The sequence below is a fragment of the Anser brachyrhynchus genome (genome assembly GCF_964034855.1).
Source record: "Anser brachyrhynchus genome assembly, chromosome: 2".
NCBI lineage: Eukaryota > Metazoa > Chordata > Aves > Anseriformes > Anatidae > Anser > Anser brachyrhynchus.
This window is the reverse complement of record NC_137695.1, coordinates 65,920,951-65,947,877: the sequence shown is the minus strand read 5'-3', so window position 1 is coordinate 65,947,877 and position 26,927 is coordinate 65,920,951. Positions and strand designations below refer to the sequence as shown.

General features: G+C 40.2%; 1 protein-coding gene across 6 annotated transcripts in view; it reads left to right on the top strand.

Moving 5' to 3' along the window:
* Positions 1 to 26,927, top strand: part of HIVEP1 (HIVEP zinc finger 1) — a 123,810-nt gene that overhangs the window by 65,447 nt on the left and 31,436 nt on the right. For all 6 annotated transcript variants that reach the window (XM_080581060.1, XM_080581059.1, XM_080581056.1 and 3 more), the window contains 2 exons: positions 2,917 to 2,970; positions 19,532 to 25,467. In XM_080581060.1, the coding sequence (XP_080437186.1) occupies positions 2,917 to 2,970; positions 19,532 to 25,467 (5,990 nt within the window). The remainder of the gene's footprint in view (positions 1 to 2,916; positions 2,971 to 19,531; positions 25,468 to 26,927) is intronic.

Sequence of the window (26,927 nt, the reverse complement as noted above, 5' to 3'; positions counted from 1 at the left end):
TAGCAGGTAGACCTCTGTTAGTACCTGTACTACATATATTATCAAAATTGGAAGTATCTGGTCTCAGTCAAGATTTAGCAACACAGTGCGGCAGCAGGGGCTTGCGAGGCATTGCCATGCATGATTACAACTGGGCAGACCTTGCCCAACTGGCCACCAAAGTCCCTTTCCTGGTGGTGTTCCCTCTCTGTTCAGGTCTTTGCTTGCTGTTCGGCAATCCACAGCCACTCCCTGAGTTACCAGAAGCAATATTCACATTTTGCTGTGCTCATGGTTCTTGAAACTCTTCTGCACAGATACCTCTACAGGTAGAAAGACACGTATGCAATTGATGTTACTCACTGGGGAAAAGATTTAAGGAGATTCAGGAAGTGTAAAAGATTTTCTGGCTGCGTACGAAGCATATGGTTACCTAGTTATTATTTTTGTTATCTGTGGTTCTTTGTTTGGGATTACAGTCTGACAGAGAAGCAGTTGGGAATTTCTGATAGAAACTCCTTTATTTTCTTATTTTTTTTCTTTTTTTCTGTTTTTAATTTAAATGAGAAATTGAGTTTAGGAGATCAAGATACTTTATCTTTCTGGCAATTTAATGTTGCATACTTCCAAAATACATAAGTAATTTTTCTCTATAAAATAGAATGATTGTGAATTTAAACACTTGAATTTATTTTACCATTTATGTGAAGTATGCAGGTAATTCTTTTAATAAGGAAATTGCATTTGTCTGTGTGCTTGTTTATAAATATTTTGGTGACAAATCTTTCACATCCTCTCAAGAGCTAAACACTGCCTCTTATATATTAGATATATTTCTAAACAGAGGGGATATGAATTTGATAGCCAGTCTGTGGTTTTGATTATTTGCTGCTTTTTGGTAAATCTGGGTTGATTCTTCAATGTTTACTTTTTCCTGTGTGTTCACATAGCTCATCCGGTATTGTGCCATTCTGTAAGTAGCTTATTCCATCACCTTTCTATAAAGAACTAATCTGTAGGAAAACAGTGTAAGATTGTTAGATGCTAATATCATTAGTGGCATGTGTTTATAAAGGATGCTTTGTTTTCTTTCTGCTAAAAAATGTCATTTACAACCCTATCTCAATAATAATAATAAAAAGTATAGATGCATACAATATTTTATCAGTAGCTTAATCCAGAAAGCTGTCCAACAATGAAGACTTGGAGTGATTTAAAGTGAGCCTGTGTAACAGGGTCAGTGATGAGCTAGCAAAGGGTTGTTCTCCTTCTGAGTCACTTACATTTTGTGGTTAGCAGCCAGTGAATCAGTACAGAAGAAGGTGCATATATAAAAAAAAAAAACAAACTTTGCTTTAAATACATATGTATGTCTTGCTAACTCCAGAGGAAAAAGGAAGACATTTGGCTTTTAAAGTTGTGGGGGTAGTCTTTCTCATCAGCAGCTCAGTTCGGTTTAGCTCTGGAAGCCCGGTCGGTAACCACGCATGTGGGTCAGTCTGTTGTGTTCTTTGCATGCAGGAGAGAAATTACCCAGCATCAGTGAGAAAAGGAGCCAGGTGCTAGGTTTGAGAGGCAGAAACACAGGACTGGAGGAAGCTGAATAGAACTCAGGCATAAATCATCTGAGAAGGGTCTAGTTAAGTTACAGTTCTTTAGTTCTACTGAGAATATAATGAAGTCTGAAATTGTTTTCCCAACTGTGAACAAATGATTCCAACATCCTTCAGTGGTTCAGCTCATAAATATTAGAAAAGTTGTTTAAAACCACTGATTTTGAGTCTGTTGAAGAAAGGACCATCTTCTAGAAACCTTGCATTGCCTCTGCACTGGTGAACAAAGAGGTGAAGCCTTTGCAGGCCCGTCTTCCTGCTCAGTATGGCAGCCAGGAAGCCTGGTATTTCCCAAACGGTACCAGTACAGTCAGAAAGTTTAGGGTGATTGCAGTTCTGTTCTGTTCTTTCAATTTAATTTTACAAAAACTGCACCCCCTAAAAAGTTTTCACGTGTATTTTGGGAAATGATCGATGATGTCTGAAAGCCATGTTCCAAGCTCAGGTCTTGGTCAGTCAGGCCATGGTGCAGCACAGGGCTTGGCCTGTCCTCATGCCACTGCTCCTTACTAACATGACCTCTTTTCCCTGATACACACCAAAGGACTGTTTGCTACCAAAAAGAAATGTGCCTCAAGTTTTCGTTTGTTCCAGCTGCCCATTATCTTGCTTCTTGCTCTACATGTAAACAGATATACACGGATTGAGGCTCACCCCCTCAGCCAGATCCGTGGTGCGACAGCAGTGGAAATGCAATTCCCTCTCTTGCACACATGAGCTTGGGGGCAGCAGGCGTTGTGCTAACAGCAGAGCAAGCTTAAAGGCTTAAGGCTGCTTTTTGCTCCTACTATGTGAGTATGAATGATGGGTAGTTTTGCAGAGGAATTAGCGTGGGGCTACTGCTCATTCCCTGCTACTCCCTTGTGGCAGCGTTGGCTCCGACACTTCATGTATCAAATCCTATTTGCTGTTTGTGTCGCCATGCTTAATGCTGCGTTGCCTTGTTCTAACAGCACTTTTCAAAAACGTATTAAAATACCCTGTTATGCACAATAATACCTATTCTGATGAATCCCCTGAATCCCCTGACTGCATAAATTATTATTGATGGTACAAAGCTACAGTGGGATTAGCTGTTGACTACAGATCTGATCCCATTGCTTTTCTCTCTGCAGTTCTGTGTAATTTAACATGTCAATAGCCTTGCTGGTAAAACATGATGAAATTTTATATGGCAGTATTGCTTATAATGTGCTGCGTATTTACGTGTGAATGGTATTACTCCTCAATATAAACAGATAGCTCAAGACAGACTTCAGTAAATGATTTTCTCAAAACTTGCATTTTTTTAATATATTTTAATAATGACTTCTCTTTCTTGCAGACAAAATTGAAGAAGCACAGAAACAACTTAATGGAACAGAAGACCAACAGAGAGGTAATAAACAAAACCAAAATGAAATAGCAAAAAGGAAAATTATGTTGCTATTGTGTAGGCTGATGCAAAGCCTTCCAGCATCAGTGAAGAGACTCCACTGGGCCACGGGCATTGGATGAGGCCCAGGGAATGTGTATCTGCAGATCAGGCGCTGTGATCTGTAACACCCTAGTTTTGCTGAGACACAAATGCTTTGTTTTAACCACTTGAGTAGCTGCATTAACCTTGATAAGGCTGCTAAAGCTGTAGCAATAGAGACTCTGCAAGTTATTGACTAAAGCCCTCTACTAACAGGTTGGTTCATAATATGATTTACCTAATCGTTAATAACCATATTTGGTTTATGACAAGCAACATATGATGATTTCTAACAGATGCTGAAAGGAGATTGATCCTCACAGGCTATTTTAAGAAACCGATGACCTGTGACAGATTAATTCAGTGTGTGTTAGGGCTTAGAAAGCTAGTGGAAAGTCATTGTATTTCAAGGCTGGCTGACTGCTGGAGTACCTGTTAGGTTTTATGTGATAAAGCTTGTCTGTTCATCCACAAAGGAGCACAGAGAGATGAGGGCTGGGCAGGGGACAACCCAAATAATCTCTGACCAGGCTATCCCCAGGCCCATCGCAACACCATGAACCATCAGGACGAGCTCCACAGGTCACCTTTTGGACTAAGAGGGGTTGCTGCCTGGGTGTGGGACACGTGAGGGGGTGCAAAGGAACAGCGTGGGGGCTCAAATCTGCGTGTCCAGCCACATATATGTATGTATGTGGTGTATAGGTATGCTCTGTGTGTGTGTGCACCTTCTGGGAATACATTTTAAGCTTCACTGCTGGTTGGAGCTGGAGGCATGGAGCAGCAGCTTCACCTCCCTCAGGCTACTGGATCCAGCATGATGCATTTTCCTCTATCGGTGCCACATTTCACTGCTTTGTGTTGTTTTCTGTAGGCATTCACTGCTCTTACAGTGACATGTCCTTCTGACTTGTGACACATCTGTGAACAGCACTGTAAATTGTTGATGCTCTGTCCTGGAATCAAAGTTTATTACCTTTTGAAACAATGAATTTCCAAACTTTCTGAACATTATAGAGTGTAAGAAATACCCTACTGGATATCAGCAGGATCCCTCTGTCCCAGCATTCTGCCTCCAGCATAGGCAATAGGACATACTGGTTAAGGACAGCACCTAAGCTTGTCCACTTTCTGCAGTCCATTCACCTTAGGCTGTCCACACACAATGGGATGTCTGCCTTATCCCTTTAGTATCTGGACACTTACGGACCTGTTACCATTATATTTTTCTTTCAGTGCTGTCTGCCTCTAGTATCCTTTGGCAGCAAATGGCAGAAATTTGCTACCAGTTGCATTAAAAAGTACGTTATTTTACTTCTTCCCCCCCCCCCATTTTCTGCTAGCTCTAATAGGTGTTCTCTGGTTCAAGCATTGTGCAATTTGTTAAATAGCAGTTCGATATTCACCTTACCCATTGATTTTGTGATTTCATAAACCTTGTCCATATCCCACTCGGCTTTCTTTTCTCCAGACTCATGTTTTGGTTTTCTCAAGGGAAGGTTTCATAGAAGGTGTCTTGAGTAGGCACCAAAACTATGATATTGCTCTGTACCTGAAAAAAGTGAAGGAGAAAAAAAAAAGTGGCTAGGTTGTAAAAGCAGCTCTTTAAACATTTACAGAGATTTTCCAACAAACTAGAACCTTTCCAACAAACTAGAACTTCTACTGAATAGTAGTGTGACATATTTTTGGTTAGTGGATCACAGGCAAGTGACATTGTCATCCAAACATAAAAACTTGGTGTGTAGAGTATTACTGTCTGCCCTTGTTCATGTTCGTCTTGCAGAAGTAATATTGCTCTGGATTATTTTTGTAATCGACATGTTCAAGCTGAAGATTAACCCCTATTTTCATGGGCTTTGTTCATACCTGTGCCTCACTACCATCTTTGTAGTCCTGCACAAATGAAGAGACCTTCCCCGGTGTGCACTGAAAAGTGGTCTGAAGTGCTCTGGAAAGGACTGAGTTGCTAAGATTTATATGGTGATAGCGCTCACCTTTCAGGGTTGCGGAAATCAGAAAGATCATAGCTTAAATTTTGGCTCCTAACCTAAGTTTGCATGGCTGGTAGTCGAAAACTACTTTTAACATACAAAATTGATACAGAAATAACTGAGATAGTAAGGCTACTCTTTCATTTTTCTTTTTGATGAGAAACATTCTTTTCTATTTTCTTTGGTTTCTTAAATGTCTAACAGGTTTCTTTGTAACGTGAAGTAAATTAAGTTATTTGTTTGAAGGCCAGGAACAAAAAAAAAAAAAAGGAAATACTTGTTTTGAGCTAAACAAGTAAATAAAAATGTGAACATGTTCACGTAAGGTATTTTAAATCACAATCCAGTGTCTACAGGTTCACCTGAAGTATGGTTGTATGTTTTTCTTATTTTTTCATTTCCTTTGCCTTTCAGTTCATCTAGATCAACTTAGATTTGTCTATGTCCTATCTGAAATGAATAGGGGATGTAATTTTGTGGAATTTATCGCAAGTTAACAACTGCCCTGTTAGTACTGAAGCTGGCGATGGCTTAGCATATTTGTAGGGAGGAATTTCCTATAAGTTTAATCATGCTGCATTTTCTGCTGACTAGTATTGTGCACTGATCAGTCATAACTTTATACATGTGTGGGATTTAAGTTGGATTTAATTGACTACAAGAAGATATGTATTTAACGCATCTCATTTTTCCATTAGCTGTAATAATCCAATTAAGTGCAAATTGAAACAGGTCTCTATTAAACACAGAGGAGACAATAAATGAGCAGACATTGTTTTGAAGTTTGCAGAATTCAGTTATGTAGTATGAAGTTGTAACTGGAAGATCTATTTTTTTTATTTTTTGGAGTGATAGTCCACAAATACATTCTGATTATGGATATAGAAATGGCCTGTCACTTGAGACCAGAAAGATATTCTTTAGAGGCCATGCTTAGCTCCATCCTCCTTCCTGCTTGGTGCAAGTATAAGATGGATAATTCTTTTACTGTCTTCTTAATTGTCCAGTTGCTTCTATGAATTTCCAGTAGGAGAAGCTTTGCTTTTCTAACTCTGGGTATTGTCGGTGTGACAGAGAAGGTGGTGTTCCCACTGAGTGCTCCGTGTGGTGTCCTTTAAAACTAGGTGAGCTTCAACGACAGAAAATTTCACCTTGAGAAGGCAGTGAAAGATTTTTCTGATGTGGGACCCTGGGTATGATGGGCTGTGGAATGCAGTTAGCTGAATCTGAGTGCTTTGGCTTTGATCTACCACTGGCCATACTCTTTAGAAATCCATCACAAGAAAGTCTCTCTGTCTTCTCCCTTCCAGACCGGTAAAATCAAGTCCTCTCAGATCCTTGTGGTTACCACAGAGGCTTCTGATTTGGTCATCCCCAGAACCAGTTCAGCCACTGAAGGCCAATATGAAGCACTGTAAGCATTTGTTTTCTTTTTATCTATTGCAGCAGTTCTCTGCTTATCACAGTAGTCCTAAGTTCAGCTCCACCAGCACTGCCGTGGTGTTCTTTTAGGACTAGTGGTACTAACCTGGTTGTCTCAGTACTTGGCACCAATGATGCTAAGACTGCTGAATCTCTCTGCTTCTCAAACTCTTCAGAGAACTAAAGCTGCTGACAAACTCGAGCAACACTGAGATTACCTATGAAAGGGGTTTCAGATCCTCTACAGAGTCTCTCCAGATTCTGGAACTCAACAAATTGTTGATGTGGAACCATCTCATGGCCTAGTGTATACTCTGTACACCCACCAATCCCAGGGGCTCTCTGTCTCTTAGGAGTACTGTTCTGGACATTATTTGGGATAACTGCTACTTGCCCAGTCACAGGAAAAAGAATCATTAATAAAGGCTAGATCACAGGGAATATGCTTCCTTGTTCAGCTTCTCAGTTGTGTCAATGGCTATGTCTTCCAAGTATAAAGACAGAGGTGGTCTGGGAATGTGTGTGTCTTCTTCAGCTTCATTGCAGTTTAGACTTGCAGGCTGTTGTGGTTGCTGGATATAAATTCATCCCTCTGAATAAGCAGCTGTTCTTGTTTGAATTTCTACTCTTTTTTTTTTCCTCCTGAGATGGGTAGACTTCCTATACCTATTCCTTCAATAGGCAAAGAGTAACAAATCCATCCTGGATTCAGAATTCCAGTCCCTCTAATGGCACATATGCATCTACCAGTCTCCTCTCCTGATCCTTTCCCAGAACTGGCAGGCATGTCCATGTCTAGCTTCAAGGAGAAGCCTGTTTTCAACCTATTTTACCAAGGGTCATGGACTTTGTATTACCATGTTTGCCTCAACAATTGCAGCCAACTTTATTCAGACAAAGCATGGGACTTCACGGTCTACACTCCATGGACCAGGGTATGTGTTGGCAGATAGCAGTTTCCAATCAGTGCACTATGTTGGCCCCCTCCAGTTCAGCAGTTCTGGTAGAGCAAGTACTTTTTTTGGAGAACCCACTTGAGTTGAATGGATCGGGTCTGTCTTTAAACTATGTTCAGGTTTATCTAGCACCTGTTTAAGTCTGTCATTTACCTATCAACCACGTTGCTATACTTTCTCACTCTATCACTTTCAGGTTTCTCAAAGAGCTTTTTCAGTTTTTTGCCTACTGCTGGAGATGCTGCACGGTAGAATTTGAACACAATGCTGTGTATTCTGAATCCTCCCTTTTTCACATCCTTAGCATAGCTGCTCATTTCTTGGTCAGTGAAAGTAGATTTCTAAGATGCTCTCACCTCTTCCAGAAGCCCAAGACATTGTGACAGCTCTGTCTTGATGACAGTGTTCCCTTCCAGAGTTACTGCAGGTTTTACCCTAAGGTGGTATTAGACTTTCAGCCAAATAAGTTTTCCTTCCAGGGTCTCATGCTTCAGTATTAGTAGTACCTTCTTTACTTGCATCCTTAGATAGCGAAGCATTGTTGACAGATCCAAGAGTTTTGTCTAATTTGGATGAGTGTTTGTTTAAATGGCAGCAGGTTCTGTCAGAATTTGCTGAGAAACCACCAAAACAGAACCATTCAAAGCCATGGTTTGGAGTCCAGGAAAGTCCAAGCAATTTCTGTGGTGGTGTTGAAACCTTTATTTCCAGCTTCTGTCTTGGGACTACGCAAAGTCTCCGTCTACACTTTCAGTGGCTACTAATCCATTTCTGGTTAAAAGGTCGATCTGGCATTTGGCTTAGTGGTTTGCTAGTCACTGTATGCAGGAATATGATTCTCCATTTGCTGGCTTATGTCCTCATATAACAGTGTGGAACCACCCATTGTGTGAATGTGCATTCGAACTGCCATGGAAAGAAAGAATAAGGAAAGAAGAGACTGCTTACCAGCAGCAAACATACTCTGAGATGCACAATCCACATGCACATATGTTCCCCTCCCACACTTTACAGTCCCTTCAAAGTAGCATATTGGCATGGAGGAGAGGCAAATGAAATCAAATGCCCTTTACCTTATTTGCCCATCTGCTATTTTTTTAAACATTTTTTTTCCAGTAATTTGAACTGCACTGAGTTAGGAAAGAAGTTTGGCATTGTAAATGGAAGCACAAGCCTTTAGTTCAGAAATGCAGGTTCTGCTGCAGATGGACTCTAGTCAAATTTTTGTATCTTCTAAGTCCTTCAGAACCCTTCCTGATCATCCCTCTTGTTAAATGAACGCATCTTATTGACAAAAGTAAGTATACCAGTGTTCTCTCTGGTTAATCAAAATGCTGTGTCCGTCTTACATTAAAGATTGGTGACCATTTTATGATGCCATGTCCCAGCTTACAGATGACTTAGTGGCCTACCATCTGGCCTCAAAGGAGCAGCCAGGTCCCTTCCCGTCTCTCCCTTCCCCGCAGGCACTCCTGATCCCTCTTCCTGCCATTGCAGTGCTCTCTGCCAAAAAGCAGGTGGGAACGCTGCATGCTGGTGATATACTCTGCTTCATAGTTCATCAGCTGTGGTCAAGACTATTCTTTCATCCCAGTATTCAAAGGAAATAGGAAATTGAATAAAAGGTGGATAGGTCAAACAAAAATCTGGAAATGCATAACTGAACAATTTAAGCATTTTGATTTGCTATCTTAGAGTGGTCTCCTTCACAGAGGTTTCTTTGAATTTCTCCTGTAGGTTTGCAAGCATGTGAGCTTTCTGGATTCTTTGCTACTGTGGTACCCATGTACTATCATTAGCCCAAAACACTTCCTTTCCATTTCATACTTACAGGAAACTGCCTTACTTTTTGGACAGGGAATATAACCAAGATCCAAAGTTTCATTTGATTCTTTTCATCTTTCTGTCCTTATCTTCAGCAACCATATGGGCTAGAAATACAGTTGCTCTAAATGGAAGTGTATAATCTTCAGAAATTGCAAGTTACAGCACTATCCTGTTTGCTACTTAATATTGGTGAGAGGATTAGTCAGCCTTTTTAGTTTTCTGTTGACATACACCAGAACTACCTACCTTTTACTTTCCAAACGTTCAAATTGACGGCTAGCAACGCTATTTCACACGATTGAGTTGTGCGTTTTCCTGATGTCTGATATCATAGTGTTTGTATCTCTATTAAAATGTGTCAATACATGTGTATGAGAGGTAATTTATTTAAATTGTTCTGTGTACATCAAGCTGTAAGGCTTTAATTCAAGACTGAATTATCTTCCTCAAATATTTACAGCAGCTCAGACAGCAGTGATAGGCTTAATACGGGAACTGTTGGTGTCTGTAGCTCATGTCATACAAGATGTCACGTTTTCATGAGGTCCCATCTATTCCCAAAATCTGCGATGTTTCCACATTAAGGGAACGTTGCATGCTGCTTATAATAACAAGGATGATTTGAAAGGTTCTTTCTGTCTTCAGGCACACTCAGCGCATTGTTTTGTATCCAAGAAGGACAGTGAAAAAACTCCACTGACTTGTGTGGTAGCAGGAATAGTCTCTGATATCATTTATCCTCAGTTTTCATTGGTTTTGTGTTCGATAGTTAAGTATGTTTTAATATCCCCATTGTGGCTGTGGGGGCAAACTGATAAAAATTGAGATGTTTATATGTTCTTTGCATGGAGAAACATAATTAGAATATGTGCTCAACCCAAGGAGTTTTCTGGCTCCTGTAATCTTCCTGGATTGTGAGTCAATGTCTATATCTGTTATTTCTATTTAATTTTTTTTTTGTTAGTACATTTGGTTTACAATACTAACAGCTGAAATCTGCTCAGTAAATCCACTGTTGGTACTAGACACAGAAAGAACTGGTATTGTTTTGACAGACAGACAAACAGATTTAGTTTTAAACTGAACATTTCATACGTTAGAGCTATTATGAGAACTTGGTTAAAACATTAATGTGATGTTAAAGTAACGGTATTTTGACTTTTCTTGACAAATATAGGAAATCTTTTGAGTAACAGTTCAGCAAAAGAGATTCCAGCCTGCAAGTATCATTTTCAAAGGGACATTGTAGAAATTAATATTCAAAATCAATGATTGGAAAATAAACTTCCTCATGGTAAGTGGAAAGTGTCTTTTCCAAAACATGGTGCAGTTTATCATTAAATGAGTAACCATGTTTTCAGACATCTTGAGGTTGACCCAGCTATAGTGAATAGAAAGATTTCTTGCAAGTTTCTAACATCTGAGGTCAGAACAAGCTCGTTTTATGGTGGAAGGATACTGAGCTAAAACACTATCTAATTAAATTGGCATAGCTATGTGCATGTTGTAAATGCACTAGGTTGCTAATTTTAGCAGAAGTGAACTGGGAGCAAGCCAGCTATGGAAATGCAACGTTTTTATTCTTTTTTATTACTCTTTTCTTGCTCTTGCATAGGAGTAATGACTGGCTTTTTTGCACTTTGCAGATAATCCTTCAGCTCAGGGAGTTGTTAAATTCTAAAGAGTCATCCTCTAAAGGGAAAATACATACAAACACACACACACAGTGAGTTAGATACAGTATACCACTGTCTGGTGGCTATATGCTAGAGGCTGACCTGATGGAGTCTTTCACAGGAATTTCCTAAAGGACTGTTACATGTGAGGGGGTAAAAAGAGAGAATATGCACATCTGTGGAAAAGGACAGGTGAAGATGGGGAAAGGAAAGAGCTCAGACCAGCTCAATGGGCTCGACATTAAAGACCTCTGAAGCAAGCCCACCCTGAGAGAGATCTTTTTGCCCACCTCAAGCATGCTAGAGCTTCCATGGTTAGGGTATTCCTGGTTTCTAGATTTCCAGCAAATTGACTTCTGCTTTTTGTCAAGCGCACAATGCCATTTAGTCCTAAAAGAAAGACCTGCTATGTAAGACTTTTACTACTCACTTTGCCAGAACTTCTATTCCTTTCTGCATTGTTAGATAGGTCTGAGCTCTTTGCTGCTCTTCGTTGTTTTATGCTACAGGCAGTATGGAAATTACTCCATTTGATCCCTGCTTTTCAAATAGAAGATGATGTTAAAGAAATACAGAGAATATGACTAAGGAGCTTGTTCTGTTTGAACACCGTTATATGCAAAGAGAGTGTAGTTAACATCTTGTTCCTTTCATTTCTGTTTTTTCCCTTCAGACTCATGTTTGGGGAGTTTAGGTTCAGTATTTCATCTGACCAGATAGCAGTTGCTGGTTGCTGATAACCTGTAAATTAGTTGCTGTTTCATGAGCTGTTCTGTAATTATGGTTTAATAGCCTTTCTTCTTCTGCATCCTAAGGGTAGAAGTTGCTCTTATGTTTTATTAGCCAAATCTTCATTTATCAATAAAAATTGATAATCCATAAATTGCAAGCAGATAATTTAATTGTGAAACTGTTCACAACATTAGTTTAGTGTTAAGGCTTCTGTTTAAGAAATTTAGTGTCATCAAATGGCTGGAATACAGAGCAGGACATTAACTGCGTAACACAGTAAATATTTATGAATTTTTCAGGATGTTGAAATGAAAACTGTAGTGCATGCCCTTCCCTGAACATTCGTGTATTGACATTTTGTGTGCATAGCTAAGCGTTAACCATGGGTCATGTGGTAGGCGATTGCTGTTCTTGTGTTTTTTTGTCTGTCTTTCAAAGAAGTGTTCGAGGTCTGTGAAACTTTTACAGTGATTCAGTCTCTGCTTTTATATATACGTATAATGCTGGGAAATCTCAATCAGCATCAAATGTCTTGTTTCATTTAATATGTTTCATGCTGGGCAGGAAATCAGGTCTTTTTAGGAAAAAAAAAAGCATGCATTTCACTTTGGTCAGAGATTTGTAGGTGTGCTGAAATGTTACATTTGATTCCTTTTCACATATGAATGTTGGCATTTCTCAACTGAGGCTCTGGTGTTACCTCAGTGGTCAGATGTTTATTGCTGTTTGGTCTTGATGGCCTTCCTCATTAAGCACACTGGCTAAAAATCACAGAATGGTTAGGGTTGGAAGGGACCTCTTGGAGGTCATGTGGTCCAAGCCCTCTGCTCAAGCAGGGCCACCCAGAGCAGGCTGGCCAGGACCACATCCAGGCAGCTGTTGAAGATCTCCAAGAAGGGAGACCCCACAGCCTCTCTGGGCAACCTGTGCTAGGGCAGTCACCCACATGGCACAGAAGTGCTGTCTGGTGTTTAGACAGGACCTCCTGTGCTCCAGTCTGTGCCCATGGCCTCTTGTCTTGGCACAGGGCACCACTGGAAAGAGCCTGACTCTTTTTTCATTGTGTCCTCCCTTCAGGTATTTATAGACATTCATTAAGATCCTCTCTGAACCTCATCTCCTGCAGGCTGGACAGTCCCCAGCTCTCTCATCCTCTCTTCATAGGAGAGGTGATTCAGATCATCTTGGTGGCCCTCCAGACTTACCAGTATGTTGGTTGTTTCTTTCTTTGCTCAAGCCAAGAAGCTAAATGCACAGTTGTTTTTAAGAAGACCTTGGGCTTGTTAGCATAGGGTGGTTATGTCCCTACACCCCTGACATCCACCTCTGTCAAGGTTATCTTGATGTAAGCAGCCACAGGACTTGAAAAGATGCTGTCATACAGACAGTCCCAGACTGTAATGTGTCATTTACTCTTTACCTATCCCAAGGCAAAAAAAAGAGTTGGCAGACTCTCATGTCTGGGATGAAACTGTATCGTAGCAGAACTTCCTGATACGTCGGAGCTGTGTGCCTTGGGGCAAAGGTGTCTTGCTTGCTTTATGCTGAGATGTTATTGCTCAATGTCTAGAGCTAATCGACTCTGCACTCAGTAATGGTTGCACAGGATTTCATTTAGTGTGTGAGGAGCAGCCCAGGGTACGCCTTTTTCCATGGCTGCACATTTAAACCTGTCATTTGCTTTACTTGCATTTACTTGCTAAGTTGTATCTGTTCTTGCTTCTCAAAGAAGAAACTTACATTTTTAATTAATGTATGGAACATATGTATGTCTGTTTAGCCTGGGTTTGGTCAGTCCTGAAAGTTATTCTCCCCTTTCAGCTTTAGTATAGCTTTGCAACTGAAGCACTAGTGAGAGAGGTGCTAGTATAAAATATAGGCAGGCCTAGTGTTTTGGGAAGATGTTATTCCAAGGCAAGAAAAACTCCTTTTCTCCAATGTTATCTTCAAAGTGACAATTCACTCGTGTTAATATAGATTTAGTGGAAACAGATTGTATAGTTTAAACATTACAGTTTGTACTAAACATTGCTAAGCAATGTTTGCCTGTTCTTAACTGTTGCTTACTTTGGTAGCCAACAACATGAGTATTTCTTGTACTATTAGACTGGCTTCTTCCCCACGAGGACAGTCAAGCAGTGTAGGATGTTGCTCACGGAGGCTGTGCCAACACTACCTTTGTAGGTTTCCAGGACCTCACCACATGAAGCCTTAAGCAACCTGGTTGCTTCCTTTAACTAACCCTGTTGTGAGCAGGAGGCTGGATTAGAGACCTTTGGAGGTCCCTTCCCACCTGAATAATCTCCTGAAATACTTGTTTTTAAATCTGGGGAAACTTACCTAGTGGTAGAGGCACCAGATTTCTTGGAGTTTATATCAATATACAATTTCTTTGAAATTATATTTAATATATGAACTTTGGATGCACTGATTGTATAGGCTTATCAGTCTGTGATGGTGGAGAGCACTAAAATTTAATTTTACTTTGCAAAAGTAAATACTGTCATTGAAGTTAATGGGACTACTGAAATGATTGCTGGTAACATATAATAGCATAGCTGCACCTTCCTTGGAGCTTGTGTTTGCAGGACATTCGCTACTTTAGTTAATAAGGCAAAATTATGCTAATGAAACAGCTTACTTGGAGTGCTCCAAATTCCTTGACTCGCATCCTGGCCTGTACTGTACCATCTTGAGAAGTCTGAAGTTAGGCACCCAAAATACATCTATTAAAGCTGTTGGTGATTGACTTTAAAATCCTCTCAATTTGTGCTTAAAATTAAGCATGGCACGTGGCTTAGTCTTGTTCAGCTTTTTCTGTTAACTGAGAACATTTTTATATATGCACAGTTTATGTGATCATGATTTTTATACACTTTGGAAAAACTATAATTTTAGGAAAATGTTTATGGCACTACTTAGCACGTAGGCGACAGTATGAAGCTAAAGATGTAATACAATAATAATAAAAAATGACAACTTAGTTATGCCCTGTTGCGTTTAATGTAAGTTCTGGTGTCCTTACACTTGCTAGTTAGACTTATGTCTTTATCTCATAATCATGTTCTGTTACTTATTCATGGAAAAAGACCCAGTAGGGTGATTTATGACTGCTTTGCAATAGTTTCAGTGAAATCAAAATTAAATAAGCATCAGATGTCAAATATAAGAATATTTTGAATATTTTAAGGCACCAGAAAGCTTAGCTTTTAATCAGAGTAAAATTCTTTGTAATGGTCTCTCTCTTTTGAAGAGTTGTCTGTCTTTGAACAACTACTGTTGTTAATTAATTGTCAGTAACATTTTAGCTGTATGTTTAAGACTTAATGTTTGAACACTTAGAAGTTTGATTTTGCTTGCAGTTTCCTGGGAGCTGAAGTACAGGTTTAGGATCCAAAGGTGAGGCACTTTCATTTGAAAATCTGGTCTTTGTATGCAGTGATTTTAAAAATTCTGCAGTATAAACTGAGCATGAAAGAGGATGAAAGTTCATTGGGCTGTAGGGCAGATAGTGGTTGCTGGCTAAATGTTTCACAGGGTCACACTGAGAAGGAAGGGAGCTTGGTGTTTTACTTCAGTTCTTTTCCTTTTTTAAAAATACAAGCATGTAGCTCTGTTGGAAGGGAGAGAAAGGGAGTGGGTGTTATGATAACACAGGCTTTGAGACAGGCAGTTCTGAAAGTTACTTAAACAAAACCATTGAGATCATTTTGTCAAGACACTGTCTAGTTCACCAGCAAATGCTAAAGAAAAAAAATTGCTTATACCTCTTCTTTATTTGCTGCATGAGTTACCTCACTAGATTACTATTGACACCATCACACTTGTGTTCTTTTGCTCTATTTCCTGTGCGTAGAGCAAAGTGCAGTAGAGAAATTGTGGTTGAACAAAACCATGTTTAGAAACATGGCATGTTTTGAGCGCAGAATTCCTATCGAAGCAAAGGAATTAAACAGAAAGTCCTGATAGGAAAGCAGACCAAAGCAAGAAAGAGATGCTCTGGTACCTGAAAAGTGAGTCATTGTGCACAGCAGCATTGTTACCTGTCCTCTTGGACTGGGTAACCTAATCCTATTTGATGTCGTACAGTTTATGGAAAAGATGCGTTTTAGCCCTCTGTTGGAAATGACAGCACTTGCCAACAAAAGTACCAATTCACCCAAGAGAAAGGAATTGCTGCATCAGTGTCACCATCTGAACAGGGAGAAGGGCTTTGTGACTGCACAGGGAGGCAAGAAAAGTGTGGAGTGGCAGAGAGAGGAAGACAAGGAAATCAACTTCTTTTTTTCATGTCAGGTTGTTTTATGTTCCCAAGCTTCAGCATGTTGGTATGGGTGTGCAGCCCTGACAAGGTATCACCCTCCTGAAGGTTTGTGTCTCCATTCCTGTTAACAGGAATGTTAACAATTATGGTACCCACGCTTTCCGCCGGTTTTGTTATTGCCACTAGAAATATTGATACAGCCGATCTCTGTGCAAACATCTAGCTGTAGGTTAACAACCATGTAATGGAATATCTTCAACATAATTTGGCAATACAAAAAGAAGACTTATACAAAAGGAACAAAAAACTAAAAATAAGTGAAAAGAAGTTGTCAGGGTTTCCTCTTGTTCCCCAAAATATGTTAGAAATTTGATTGCTAGAAAACCTGAGGTATTTCCATTAACAATAAGTATTTCTAAACTGTCAAGGAGTGAAATACAGCACAGCACTTATACTATGGTTAAGCCTTGTAAAGTCATCAAAAGAAAGTGTGTTTTGCAAGATTTTATACACAGGTATAGTGAAGAAAACCTGAGATTCCATTTCTGGAATTGCAAAAAGCATAGAGTCAGAAGTAGAAATAAGAAACTGGTTCTCATGATTTCCGTAGCCTGGAATTTTATAGGTGTAGATGCAGCATAATTAGTGGTTGTGAAGACCAAAGTAAATGACTATTTTTGTATAGGATGTAATGCATAACTTGCCTTTTTTCTATTTTTTTCTTTCATTTTCAAACAATTTTTATGGTTTGGCATGTGTCGAATGATATTTTTTAAAGTAAAGCTGTAAATAGATTCTATAAAATTCTGATCTTACTTTTGTAATGAATTCATGTTTTTAATTGCTTAGTCTGTAGATTAAAGATATAGCTTTTAGCGTTTTCAGGAGTTCCTCAAGCCACATCACATCTTTCAGCTGTGCTGGTTTCCAATCTCCAGTGTGGTGCAGTTTGAGTGTGCCTGTTGCTCCTCACTGGGTTGATGAAGCCTTGGAATGGTTGTTACCTAATGTTCGGAGGCATCAGGGAGAAGCACATCATTTGGTTGTTCAATTACTGCAGTATCAAACACCTTCGTCTTTCTGTGTATGTTTGTCTCCTTGGATGTTTGCGCTTCATGGCACTATTATCTTCCTAGCTGCATGTGATCTGCCCAGCACTTCCCCCAGTGCTCCAGTACAAACACTGACAGTGTGATAGGTGTGGAGGCGTGAATGTGATAGGATAAAAGCTGCAGTATGTTCATAAAAGGAACCAAATTACTTACACTCAATTAGTGTGACCATGGTTTTGAGAGATCACCAAACCATGGCTAAAAACACCCTTTTATATAATTACCTTGTTATTTTCTCTTTGGTTGGTGTAAAATGGAGTTTAGTTGTCATTGAAAAAAGTTGCAGTAGGCCGTGAATTTTAAAGAAACTGCCACTAATAATATTAGTGTGAGACACTGATTTAATTGGGAAGCAATGGAAAGTATAGAACATAATGATGGAAGGCAACTTTGCTTTGAATATGCTAAATGTAGGCTAATATGAATAGGTTTGGGTAATAAAGCAATAAATGCAAAGTTCATTTAATGGTTAAGTGGACAGTTACTACAGAAATTTCTTTCTGGGTGCATAAGATGAGCACAAGCTCCCCACAGCTAGGATTTCAGAGCCCTTGTTTCTGGAGAGGGATTCTAGTCTCTCTGTTATGAGATGACAGAATGCAACAAGGCAGCGTCTTACTCTTCATACTTAAATTTCTTCAGGTAGGGCTGGGAGAGCAATAGGTCTGGTTCTGCGGCACTTCCACATGTGCAATACACTGTGTACAACGTCTGATCTTTAACCTTTCAGTTTGCAAGGAAATCTTCTCAATAGCCTTTCGCCCTCTGTGAATGTATGTGTAAATAAAGTTGGCAATGAATTGAAAACAGGCTTTTGAACTTCCAAGTACCTGAGCTCTTGCCTTAGCGCACAGCTCAGTTGGGTTGTGCTCTGGCACCGGGCAGACATGTCATCTTCTTGCCCGTCTTTTCCCACTGGTCACTTTGTGTTCTCTTCTTCCAGATGAGCATTAAGTGTTGCCTCGCTTTCCTTTAAATGGAGCAGGAATTTCACCCTGGACTCATCAGCACCAGTATTTCTCATCAGATGCAGACGATGTGTTGGCATTCCTCTCACCACAGTGCAGAAAGCATCTGGTGTTTCTGTGAGAGGATTCTCCTTATGCCGCTGAAAGGGCTGTAGGAGTTGATCAGTACTGGGAAGCCTGAGCTTTCTCCATCTATCTCCTTGTGAAGCTGACTGTGAGAGTTTTGTCTGTGTATATGCTGTCCTAATTAGTCTTTTCTTACCTAGGAGTGCACATAAACCTCTGTTCCTGAGTACCTCTATATTTAGGTAACCATACTACGTGGAGTTTCTCAGCACTGCTTCCCAAAATGTGTGTGCAGCTGAACCTTTTTAGAGGCATCAGACTTCTTGTCACATCAGATCTTTCCTTTGTGTTGAATGTTGGCAATCAGACAAAATACGGTTTTGGCTAACAGCCAAACAGTTGTAAAGTTTGAGAAATTGGATTTACACCCACTTAATGTTTGGCTTCCTCTGAAGTCACTACCAGTTAGGCTATGATTGACTGTTTGTATGTTAGGAAGTACGTTTAAAATAGTTAATTGGCAGAGTGAATATGACACTGTTGAGGTAAACAAAGGTATATGTAAAAAAAAAAGTTTGTAAGTATCAACACTGAAATTCAGTCTGTCTGTATGTTTTGTTAGAGAAGTTTGGACTGTTTACAAATATAAGTACTCACTACAAAGTTATTCTGCTGAATAATATTCAAAATTGTTTGCTCTTCACTATGCTTCTGAAGGTCCCCATGCATACCTGCTTAAAACCAGCAACAAGTGTAGCTAGTAATGAAGTAATTCAAATTTATTTTGTTTCATGACGCACTAATAGAAGAATAATTTAAGTGTGACTGATTTTATTCCTCTGCAGTAGTTGCTTATCTGAAACGCTATTAAAGTTCAGTAACTGTAGCTCCCAAATACAGTATTTGACAGATGGTGTGGGTGGGTTGTGCCATTTCCATGATAAATCTACTTACAAATATAACCGTGCGGAAGTCATCTTCATTCCTTGACTAGTGTAACATATAGACAGAAAAGGTGACAACGCAACATGAAAATGGATTTGTGTCTTGGTTCTTCATTTTCCTGCTGTAATGATTTGAATTTTGGAACAAGTGCAAAAGAGAGATTTCTTTTTACTTTATCTAAAAAAGAGTTGCTATAAATACTAAAATATTCTTTCAGTAGCCTTTCTTTTCTTACACTTTCTTTGAAACTTTTCCTATAATGAATTACTTTTGTAATGTCTTAGTGCATCAGTTAGAAAGCATTATTTTTGCTAGATGGGAACAAACTGGATCTTTGCTAAGATACATTTGCTATTCAAAAAATACTGGAGGTGGGAGAGTTGGACAGTCCTGTTGCACCAGTGCTCACTGTGTGAACTACTCTTACAGCTGAAGCTTAGAGACAATAGAATGCTATAAATAAAAATATACTGCGTTATCCAGTTCTAATATTCTTTCTTACCCTCTTTGTGTTTTAACAGAAATCACAGATGCTAGTACTAGAGGAAACCCAGATACAATTAAGGGTGTGAAAAGAAAAAAGATTGTGACTGAAAACCATCTAAAAAAAATACCAAAATCGCCTTTGAGAAACCCCACAGAATCCAAGGTTAAACAAAATGTAGACCTTCCACCACTAAAAGTTCTTCCAGATGCCTCAGAACATGCCACAGCACAGGACCACGTACCTGTGCAAAATGGAAGTCAATGTACCAGACAAAACGGGGGAGTGCTTAGTAGTGAGATAAGTGCTGAAACAACCAAATCTGAGATACCGATGCAGACAAAGCCTTCATCGACACATCAGTCCCTAGACTTGAGTAAGCAGGCAGTAGAGGATTCTGATGCGAGCCAGTTGAGCTCACCAGAGAAGAAGTCTCTCTCCAACTCCTTACCAAGTAAAACAAAGACTGACAGTAATGAATGTATTACTTTTGTTGATGGTAGTACGTCATCCCCATGTACACGTACTGCATTCGATGTCTTGTTAAAAGCTATGGAGCCTGAACTGAACATCTTAGCACAAGAGTGCCCCCATTATGGGGTGCAGATAGAGAAACTGAGACCAAATAATAAAATTGTAAGCACCTCTCCAAGTCTCACGTCCAATACAATGAGCGTCCAAAATCAGTCTGCTTTGTCTCAGCATGAGTTTACAGCTGGACCTCGCTATTTCCCATGTACATTGAACAACGTGCATGTAGCAACAGCTGCCAAGAGTGGACAAACACAGGTCCAGTCGGTTTCTCGTTCACAAGACCTTGTTACTGAAACCAGCCATCAAAATCACCAGGTTGTTATGTGTCCAAATTTCACAGGTTCCGTGGTGCAACAGCAGAGTCAAGAAAATGCCAAGCTCCAGCAGACATACAGCATAGCAGTAACTTCCTCTGGTGTTCACACCTCATCTTCCACTGTAACTCAGGGTTTTCCTCAAAATCAGTTAGTAGCTAGTTCATCTTCACCTTTGTCAGTTAACACACCTAGTTCAACACACTTGTCTATAGGTCCCATGTATAATTCAGCCCAGATAGCATCAGTTGTAAACCATGGCGTAGAACAAATATGTAACCTCTTGAAAGACCAGAAACCTAAAAAGCTGGGGAAGTACGTCTGTGAGTATTGCAATCGGGCCTGTGCCAAGCCCAGTGTTCTCCAAAAGCACATCCGATCCCATACTGGAGAGCGACCGTATCCTTGCATTACATGTGGGTTTTCATTTAAAACTAAAAGTAATTTGTACAAGCACAAAAAATCCCATGCACATGCTGTCAAACTTGGACTTGTCCTACAGCCAGATGCTGGTGGTCTCTTCTTATCTCATGACTCAGACAAAGCACTTAGCATTCATTCAGATGTGGAAGAAAGTGGTGAAAGTGAAGATGAAGGCACTGCTGATGAAAGACAAGATGATCAAGAACTGGAACCTGCACAAATAGTGAAAGTAATTTCAAGTGCAGAAGCTGTATGGAAGGGAAGCCCTGTTCCACTAAGTAACCCAGATTGCATCCCAGGTGATTCATTACACAATACAGAACCACAAGTAAGGGCAGCTTTACCAAAAGTAGTGGTTCACGCTGTAAATGTTTCTCCGTTAAGGGCCGATAGCCCCAAAGTAACAGATCTAGCACCAGAGCTTGCTGCAGCACAGAGAAAAGGAGATTTTAAAGTGACAAATCTTCAGTCAAATTTAACACATACGGCCTCATTAAAGGAAAATGACATAAAACAAAATCAGAAAACAGAACTGGGCCTATTAGAGGAGCAGCTGGGATCTGCAGTAGGAGCTGTGCATGCTCAGCTTCAGAGACAACAGGCAACCGATTGTTCCCAGGAACAGCAAGGAAAATGCCTTCTGAGCCCTAGAAGTTTAGGTAGTACTGATTCTGGTTATTTCTCTCGTTCTGAAAGTGCTGATCAAACAATGAGCCCACCAGCTCCTTTCGTAAGAGGATTATTGCCCTCTGAAAAAGATTCAAATAAAAATTTGCCCTGTGTACCAAGAGCAAGTGGAATGGTAGCATCAGTGGTACAAACAGTTTGTACCGAGAAAAATTTGATTCTCTCTGGCCAAATGCGACCTCCCATGGCAACAAAAACCCTTGAGGAGCGTATCTCAAAGTTAATTTCTGATAATGAAGCTGTTGTGGATGACAAACAGTTAGATAGCGTGAAACCAAGAAGAACATCTCTTTCGAGAAGAGGAAGCATAGATTCACCAAAATCCTACATATTTAAGGATTCTTTCCAGTTTGATTTAAAGCCTATGGGAAGAAGAACTAGTTCAAGCTCTGATATACCAAAGTCTCCTTTCACACCCACTGAGAAATCAAAGCAAGTTTTTCTTCTCTCTGTACCATCCCTTGACTGTTTGCCTATAACACGAAGTAATTCCATGCCTACTACCAGTTATTCAGCAGTACCTCCAAATGTAATACCTCCTTCTCATCCACTTAGAGGAAGTCAGTCATTTGATGATAAAATCGGTTCTTTATACGATGATGTTTTTGTATCAGGGCCTGCTGCTCCACTGAACCAAGGTGGACATCCTCGGACCCTTGTTAGACAGGCAGCAATAGAAGATTCTTCTACTGGTGAAAGCCAAGTTCTTGGATCAGTGCGACCTGCAGAAGAAAGTTATCTGGGATGTAATTTATCAAATGAATCTTTATTGCTAAGGAACAAGTCCCTGGCACAGGGATCAAATTTAGAAAAAAATAAGAAGTCCCCTCAGGTGCGAGGAACAATGTTTGAGTGTGAAACCTGCAGAAACAGGTATAGGAAACTGGAAAACTTTGAAAACCACAAGAAATTTTACTGTTCAGAGTTGCATGGACCTAAAACTAAAGCTGCAATCCGAGAGCCTGAACATAAAACTGTTCCAAATAGTATACAACCTCAAATTCTGCACTACAGAGTCACTACTTCAACTGGCATCTGGGAACAGACTCCACAAATAAGGAAAAGAAGGAAAATGAAAAGTGTTGGAGATGATGATGACCCACAACAAAACGACACAAGCACACCATCAAAGAATGCAGAATGCCAAAGTAAGCCAGCAATTTCTTCCAGTCAGTCAAAACTCAGTGCAACAGTGGTAGGTTTGCAACAGCCAAGCAACCTTCTACTTCGAAGTTCACAAATTCAGCTTGTGGCTCGAGGCACAGATCTGACAACAGAGCCAAAGATGTCTCCGCTCATTGAAAAGCAGACAAGTTCAGTTATGCAAGAAAAGGTGGAGTTGAAAAGACAAGGGACTGGTATTTCAGTAATACAGCATACCAATTCACTGAGCAGAAATAGCTCATTTGAGAAATCGGAGTCATTTGAAAGAGTATCACCAGTTTCATCTCAAGAGCCCAACAAGGTTGCAAAACACCACTCTTTGAATGCAGTTGCAGTCCAAGAGGATAGACACTATCGTCTGAATACTTCCCAGCATCATCAGTCACTGTCATTAGAAGCACCTAGAGGGGAAGTTCAGGGAAGCCAAATAGTTTCTAATGATAGGAACACACCACTTCAGACATCAAGACTCGTTCGCCAGCATAACATCCAGGTTCCTGAAATACTGGTCACAGAAGAACCAGACAGGGAACAAGAAAACCAGTGCAGCGATCAGGAAAAGACAGAAAGATTTAATTGGCCACAGCGCAGTGAAACACTGTCAAAATTGCCAACAGAAAAACTTCCACCAAAGAAGAAGAGAATTCGCTTGGCCGAAATGGAGCACTCATCTGCTGAATCGAGCATTGACTCCACTCTTTCCAGAAGTCTAAGTCGAGAGAGTAGTTTGTCTCATGCCTCCAGTTTCTCGGTGTCTCTCGATAAAGATGAGATTTCAAAGGTGGACAATCCTTCTAAAGCAGAACTTATTAGTAAGTCGTCAGAATTCCTTATGATTCCCACTGGCTCTCATGTGCTGGGCATGCCTGGCCCACATTACAGGGAAATGAGGCGTGCTGCATCAGAGCAGATCAGCTGCACGCAGCCCTCGATGGAGGTTGTAGACTGCAGGAGTAAGTCTTTTGACTGTGGAAGCATATCTCCATCGAAACCTGCCTCACTCGTAGAGATAGCTGCTCCAAAACTGTCGTCTGGAAATGGAGTTACTGGACACGTGCCTCTGCTAGAAAGAAGGAGGGGACCATTTGTAAGACAAATATCTTTAAATATTGCTCCAGAAAATCATCCAGTTAAATTGACTTCTTCATTTCAGACAGTTCATACTACAGATGTGCCATTTCACAGGCTGCAGACCTCTAGCAAATCCTCAGTGGAGTTTCCTTTAAGTACTCAGCATTCTCAAACTCACTCCAGGCCTCACTCAGCAATTCAAAATTCTAATCCCATTAACCTGTCTTCAGTTCAGCAGCCTCTAGATCATGTTTTGAATAATCAAAGACAGCAATCTTCAATGCATCAGCCTTCCCAGACTTCTACTAAAACATCAACCCAAGGGGAACAAGTGAATTCATACACACTTTCTTGTCACCCTGATGAACAAAAGGATTGTTTTGCTCCGAAGTATCAACTCCAAGTTAAAACATTACATATAGGTCAGCCATACTCTTCTAAATTGCTAAAAAATAGTCTATCAAGTCAGACTGTCCCAAGTCAAGCTGGAGTGGACCAGAATGCGTCCTCCTTTGAGCTGCAGGCTAAACTGTCTGACAATATGTCTAATCCTTATTCTGTGCCTCCTCTAAAACAAATTGTCCCTAATAACTGCAGCAGTCAGATACATCAGATTCCTCCTTTTGTAGTTCCTGTCCGTATTTACAGTAGCATCCCATCCTATGGCTTTGCAACCGTTACACCCCTTCCTCAAATTTTAGTGACTCAGGATCAGGTAAACCAATCTATTTGCAAAACAAATGCTGTGAGAGTGCCAACGCTTGAAGGCAAAACTCAGCTGCCAAAATCTCACAAAGATCATCAGAGGACTTTGCCAAATTCATTTGAGTTTGAAAATTCAGTACCAGAAAGTGGAACCAGAAATTCTCCTTCGTCAAGCTCTTTGAATATTATTCAGAAAGTGCCAGTTAGTGGACTCTTCCCTCAACAAGAAGCTACACCTTCAAGTAAACGAATGCTTTCTCCAGCCAACAGTTTAGATATTGCCATGGAAAAACAACAAAAACGTGTTAAAGATGAGAGTGGAGCTGCTTGCATGACCGATGCCAGACCATTACATTCACTGAGCGTTCGATCTAATGACCTGGCTAATAAGCAAAAGAAACCAATCTTGGTGAGACAGGTTTGCACCACAGAGCCTCTTGAAAATCACCTCCTAGATCCTGATGGTGTTGCACAGAATGAAAAAAGCAGCAAAGCTAGTATTTCAGACATGCTGTTGCCTGACCGTCATTCATCTGAAACTGGGGTTTCAGAAACCCTGAGGGAGTCACCAGAATCTGAAGACATGAAGCCTTCAGCATCACCAGCGTTTGCAGTTAGAAAACCATCTGAACTGCCTCCAGTGAGTAATCAGAATTCTCTTTTAAAGGCTGTAGGCAGCAGTCAAGAAAGATCCCCAAGTAGCAGTCATGAGAGCAAGCAAATCAATAGCCAGAGTCAAGCAAAGCCTCTAACCATGCTGGCTGCAGTGAATACAGGAGAAATGCAGAGATTGTCATTTCCAAGCCTCAAGACCTCAACGAGCTTTACCTGGTGTTTTCTCCTGAAGAGGAAACCGTTACATCTGCTGCAAAACGATCAGAAAATTTCAGCCTACTCTACATGGACCATTAGTCCCAACAATCCTAATCCACTTGGTTTGTCAACAAAGGTAGCTCTTTCTCTCCTCAACTCAAAACAGAAAGTTGAAAAACCGCTATACACTCAAGCAAGAACTACTCATCCCAGGTCTGATGTACTGGTCTATTCAAGCAAGTGGAAGAACAGCTTAACCAAGGTACTTAACCTATGCCTGATATATACTGATCATTTATGGAGGATTTGCTTTGGTGATTGAGTTTGTTCATATTTTGGAGAATGTAATGTGCCTGACGTGTAATATATGCTCTTATTTATTTTAGTTATGCTGGATCAGGCTGCTAAAAAGATCTTAAGTAATTCCATTAAGAAACCTCTTCATAAGGATTTATCACTTTTCATGGAAATTAGTTCCCGGATTTAAATCTGCATATGAAATGTTTATTGTGACAGGATTGCGTTTTGCTATTTTTTAAATGCAAAGGGTATAACAAATAGTTCTGATAGAAATTTTTTTTAAACACCTAAAACAGGTTAATTCAAGATCATAGCTGCGTATTTTCCCTTAAAAATCTGCTGGTATTTTCTGTTATAAAAATATGCTTCTAGTGAACAGGTGTCCGTGGACAGCGTAAAGACATTTTTCACCATTGCTGATCATCTAACTGATGGAGGAGCAGTGCTCCACTTCCCTTTCTCCCACCTAGGTTAGTTGGTGGTGTGAAATAATGACAAAAATAGTGAAGTTTAAAAGAAAATTACAGCTTCCATAAAAACACTGGCAACTTCTTAGATTGATATGGCTACAAAGATGCCGTTAAATCTTGTGCAGTGGAATATGCTCAGGGTAACATTTGTGACACACATAAAACACAACATAACTCCAGAGTCAAATGTGGAAAAGAGCAAAGTAGTCACTTTTTGTTTCTTTAACCACCTTAGGGCTGCATGGATGTGATCAGGATTTACTAGACTGTGTGCTGATTTGCACTGAATTTGGCATTCCTAAGTAATTGGTGCGCCTCTGCAAATTGTTGAGTGTGACTCTTGGACCTATAGTATGGCAACAAGTGTCACTGTCTATTTAGTGGATCACATAGCTTTTGTTAACTCATCTGTTAAAGCCATAAAGCTTGCTGAGGAGAGCCTTGGTGTACAGTGTGATTTCACACTCTTCTTTGTCCTCTGCTGTGCCTGGGGTATGCTCATTGCCATGCTTCTCCTCTTAGCTGGCAAAAACAGAGGATTTCCATGGGGCACTAATTCTCCAGAATTGCTCAGAGGCTGTCTAGACTCACCTACTTTGGGGAGGTGAGAGCAATTGTTACTACTCTAATCTTGCAGTCTGCCATCTACAAAACTTTCTGGCCATCAGGCTGGGAATCAGGACCCATGGGGCGTGCATTCACTCTAGAGGAAGCATGCCACGGCTTCAGGAAAAGACATGCGTTCCTGCTGATGTTGAGTGATGAAAACTTGCTCTTCGAGGTCACAAGTGGATGTTTCTGTGCTTACTGAGTGTTTTGCTAAAATACAAAGCTGTCAATGGGGGAAAGAGCAATAAGATGAGAAACTCTATGTAAGAGGAAGAATTAGTTGCAGAATTACAGGGGGAGTTGAGAAGATATGCAGAAACCCCTATGGCCAAAAGCAATAGAG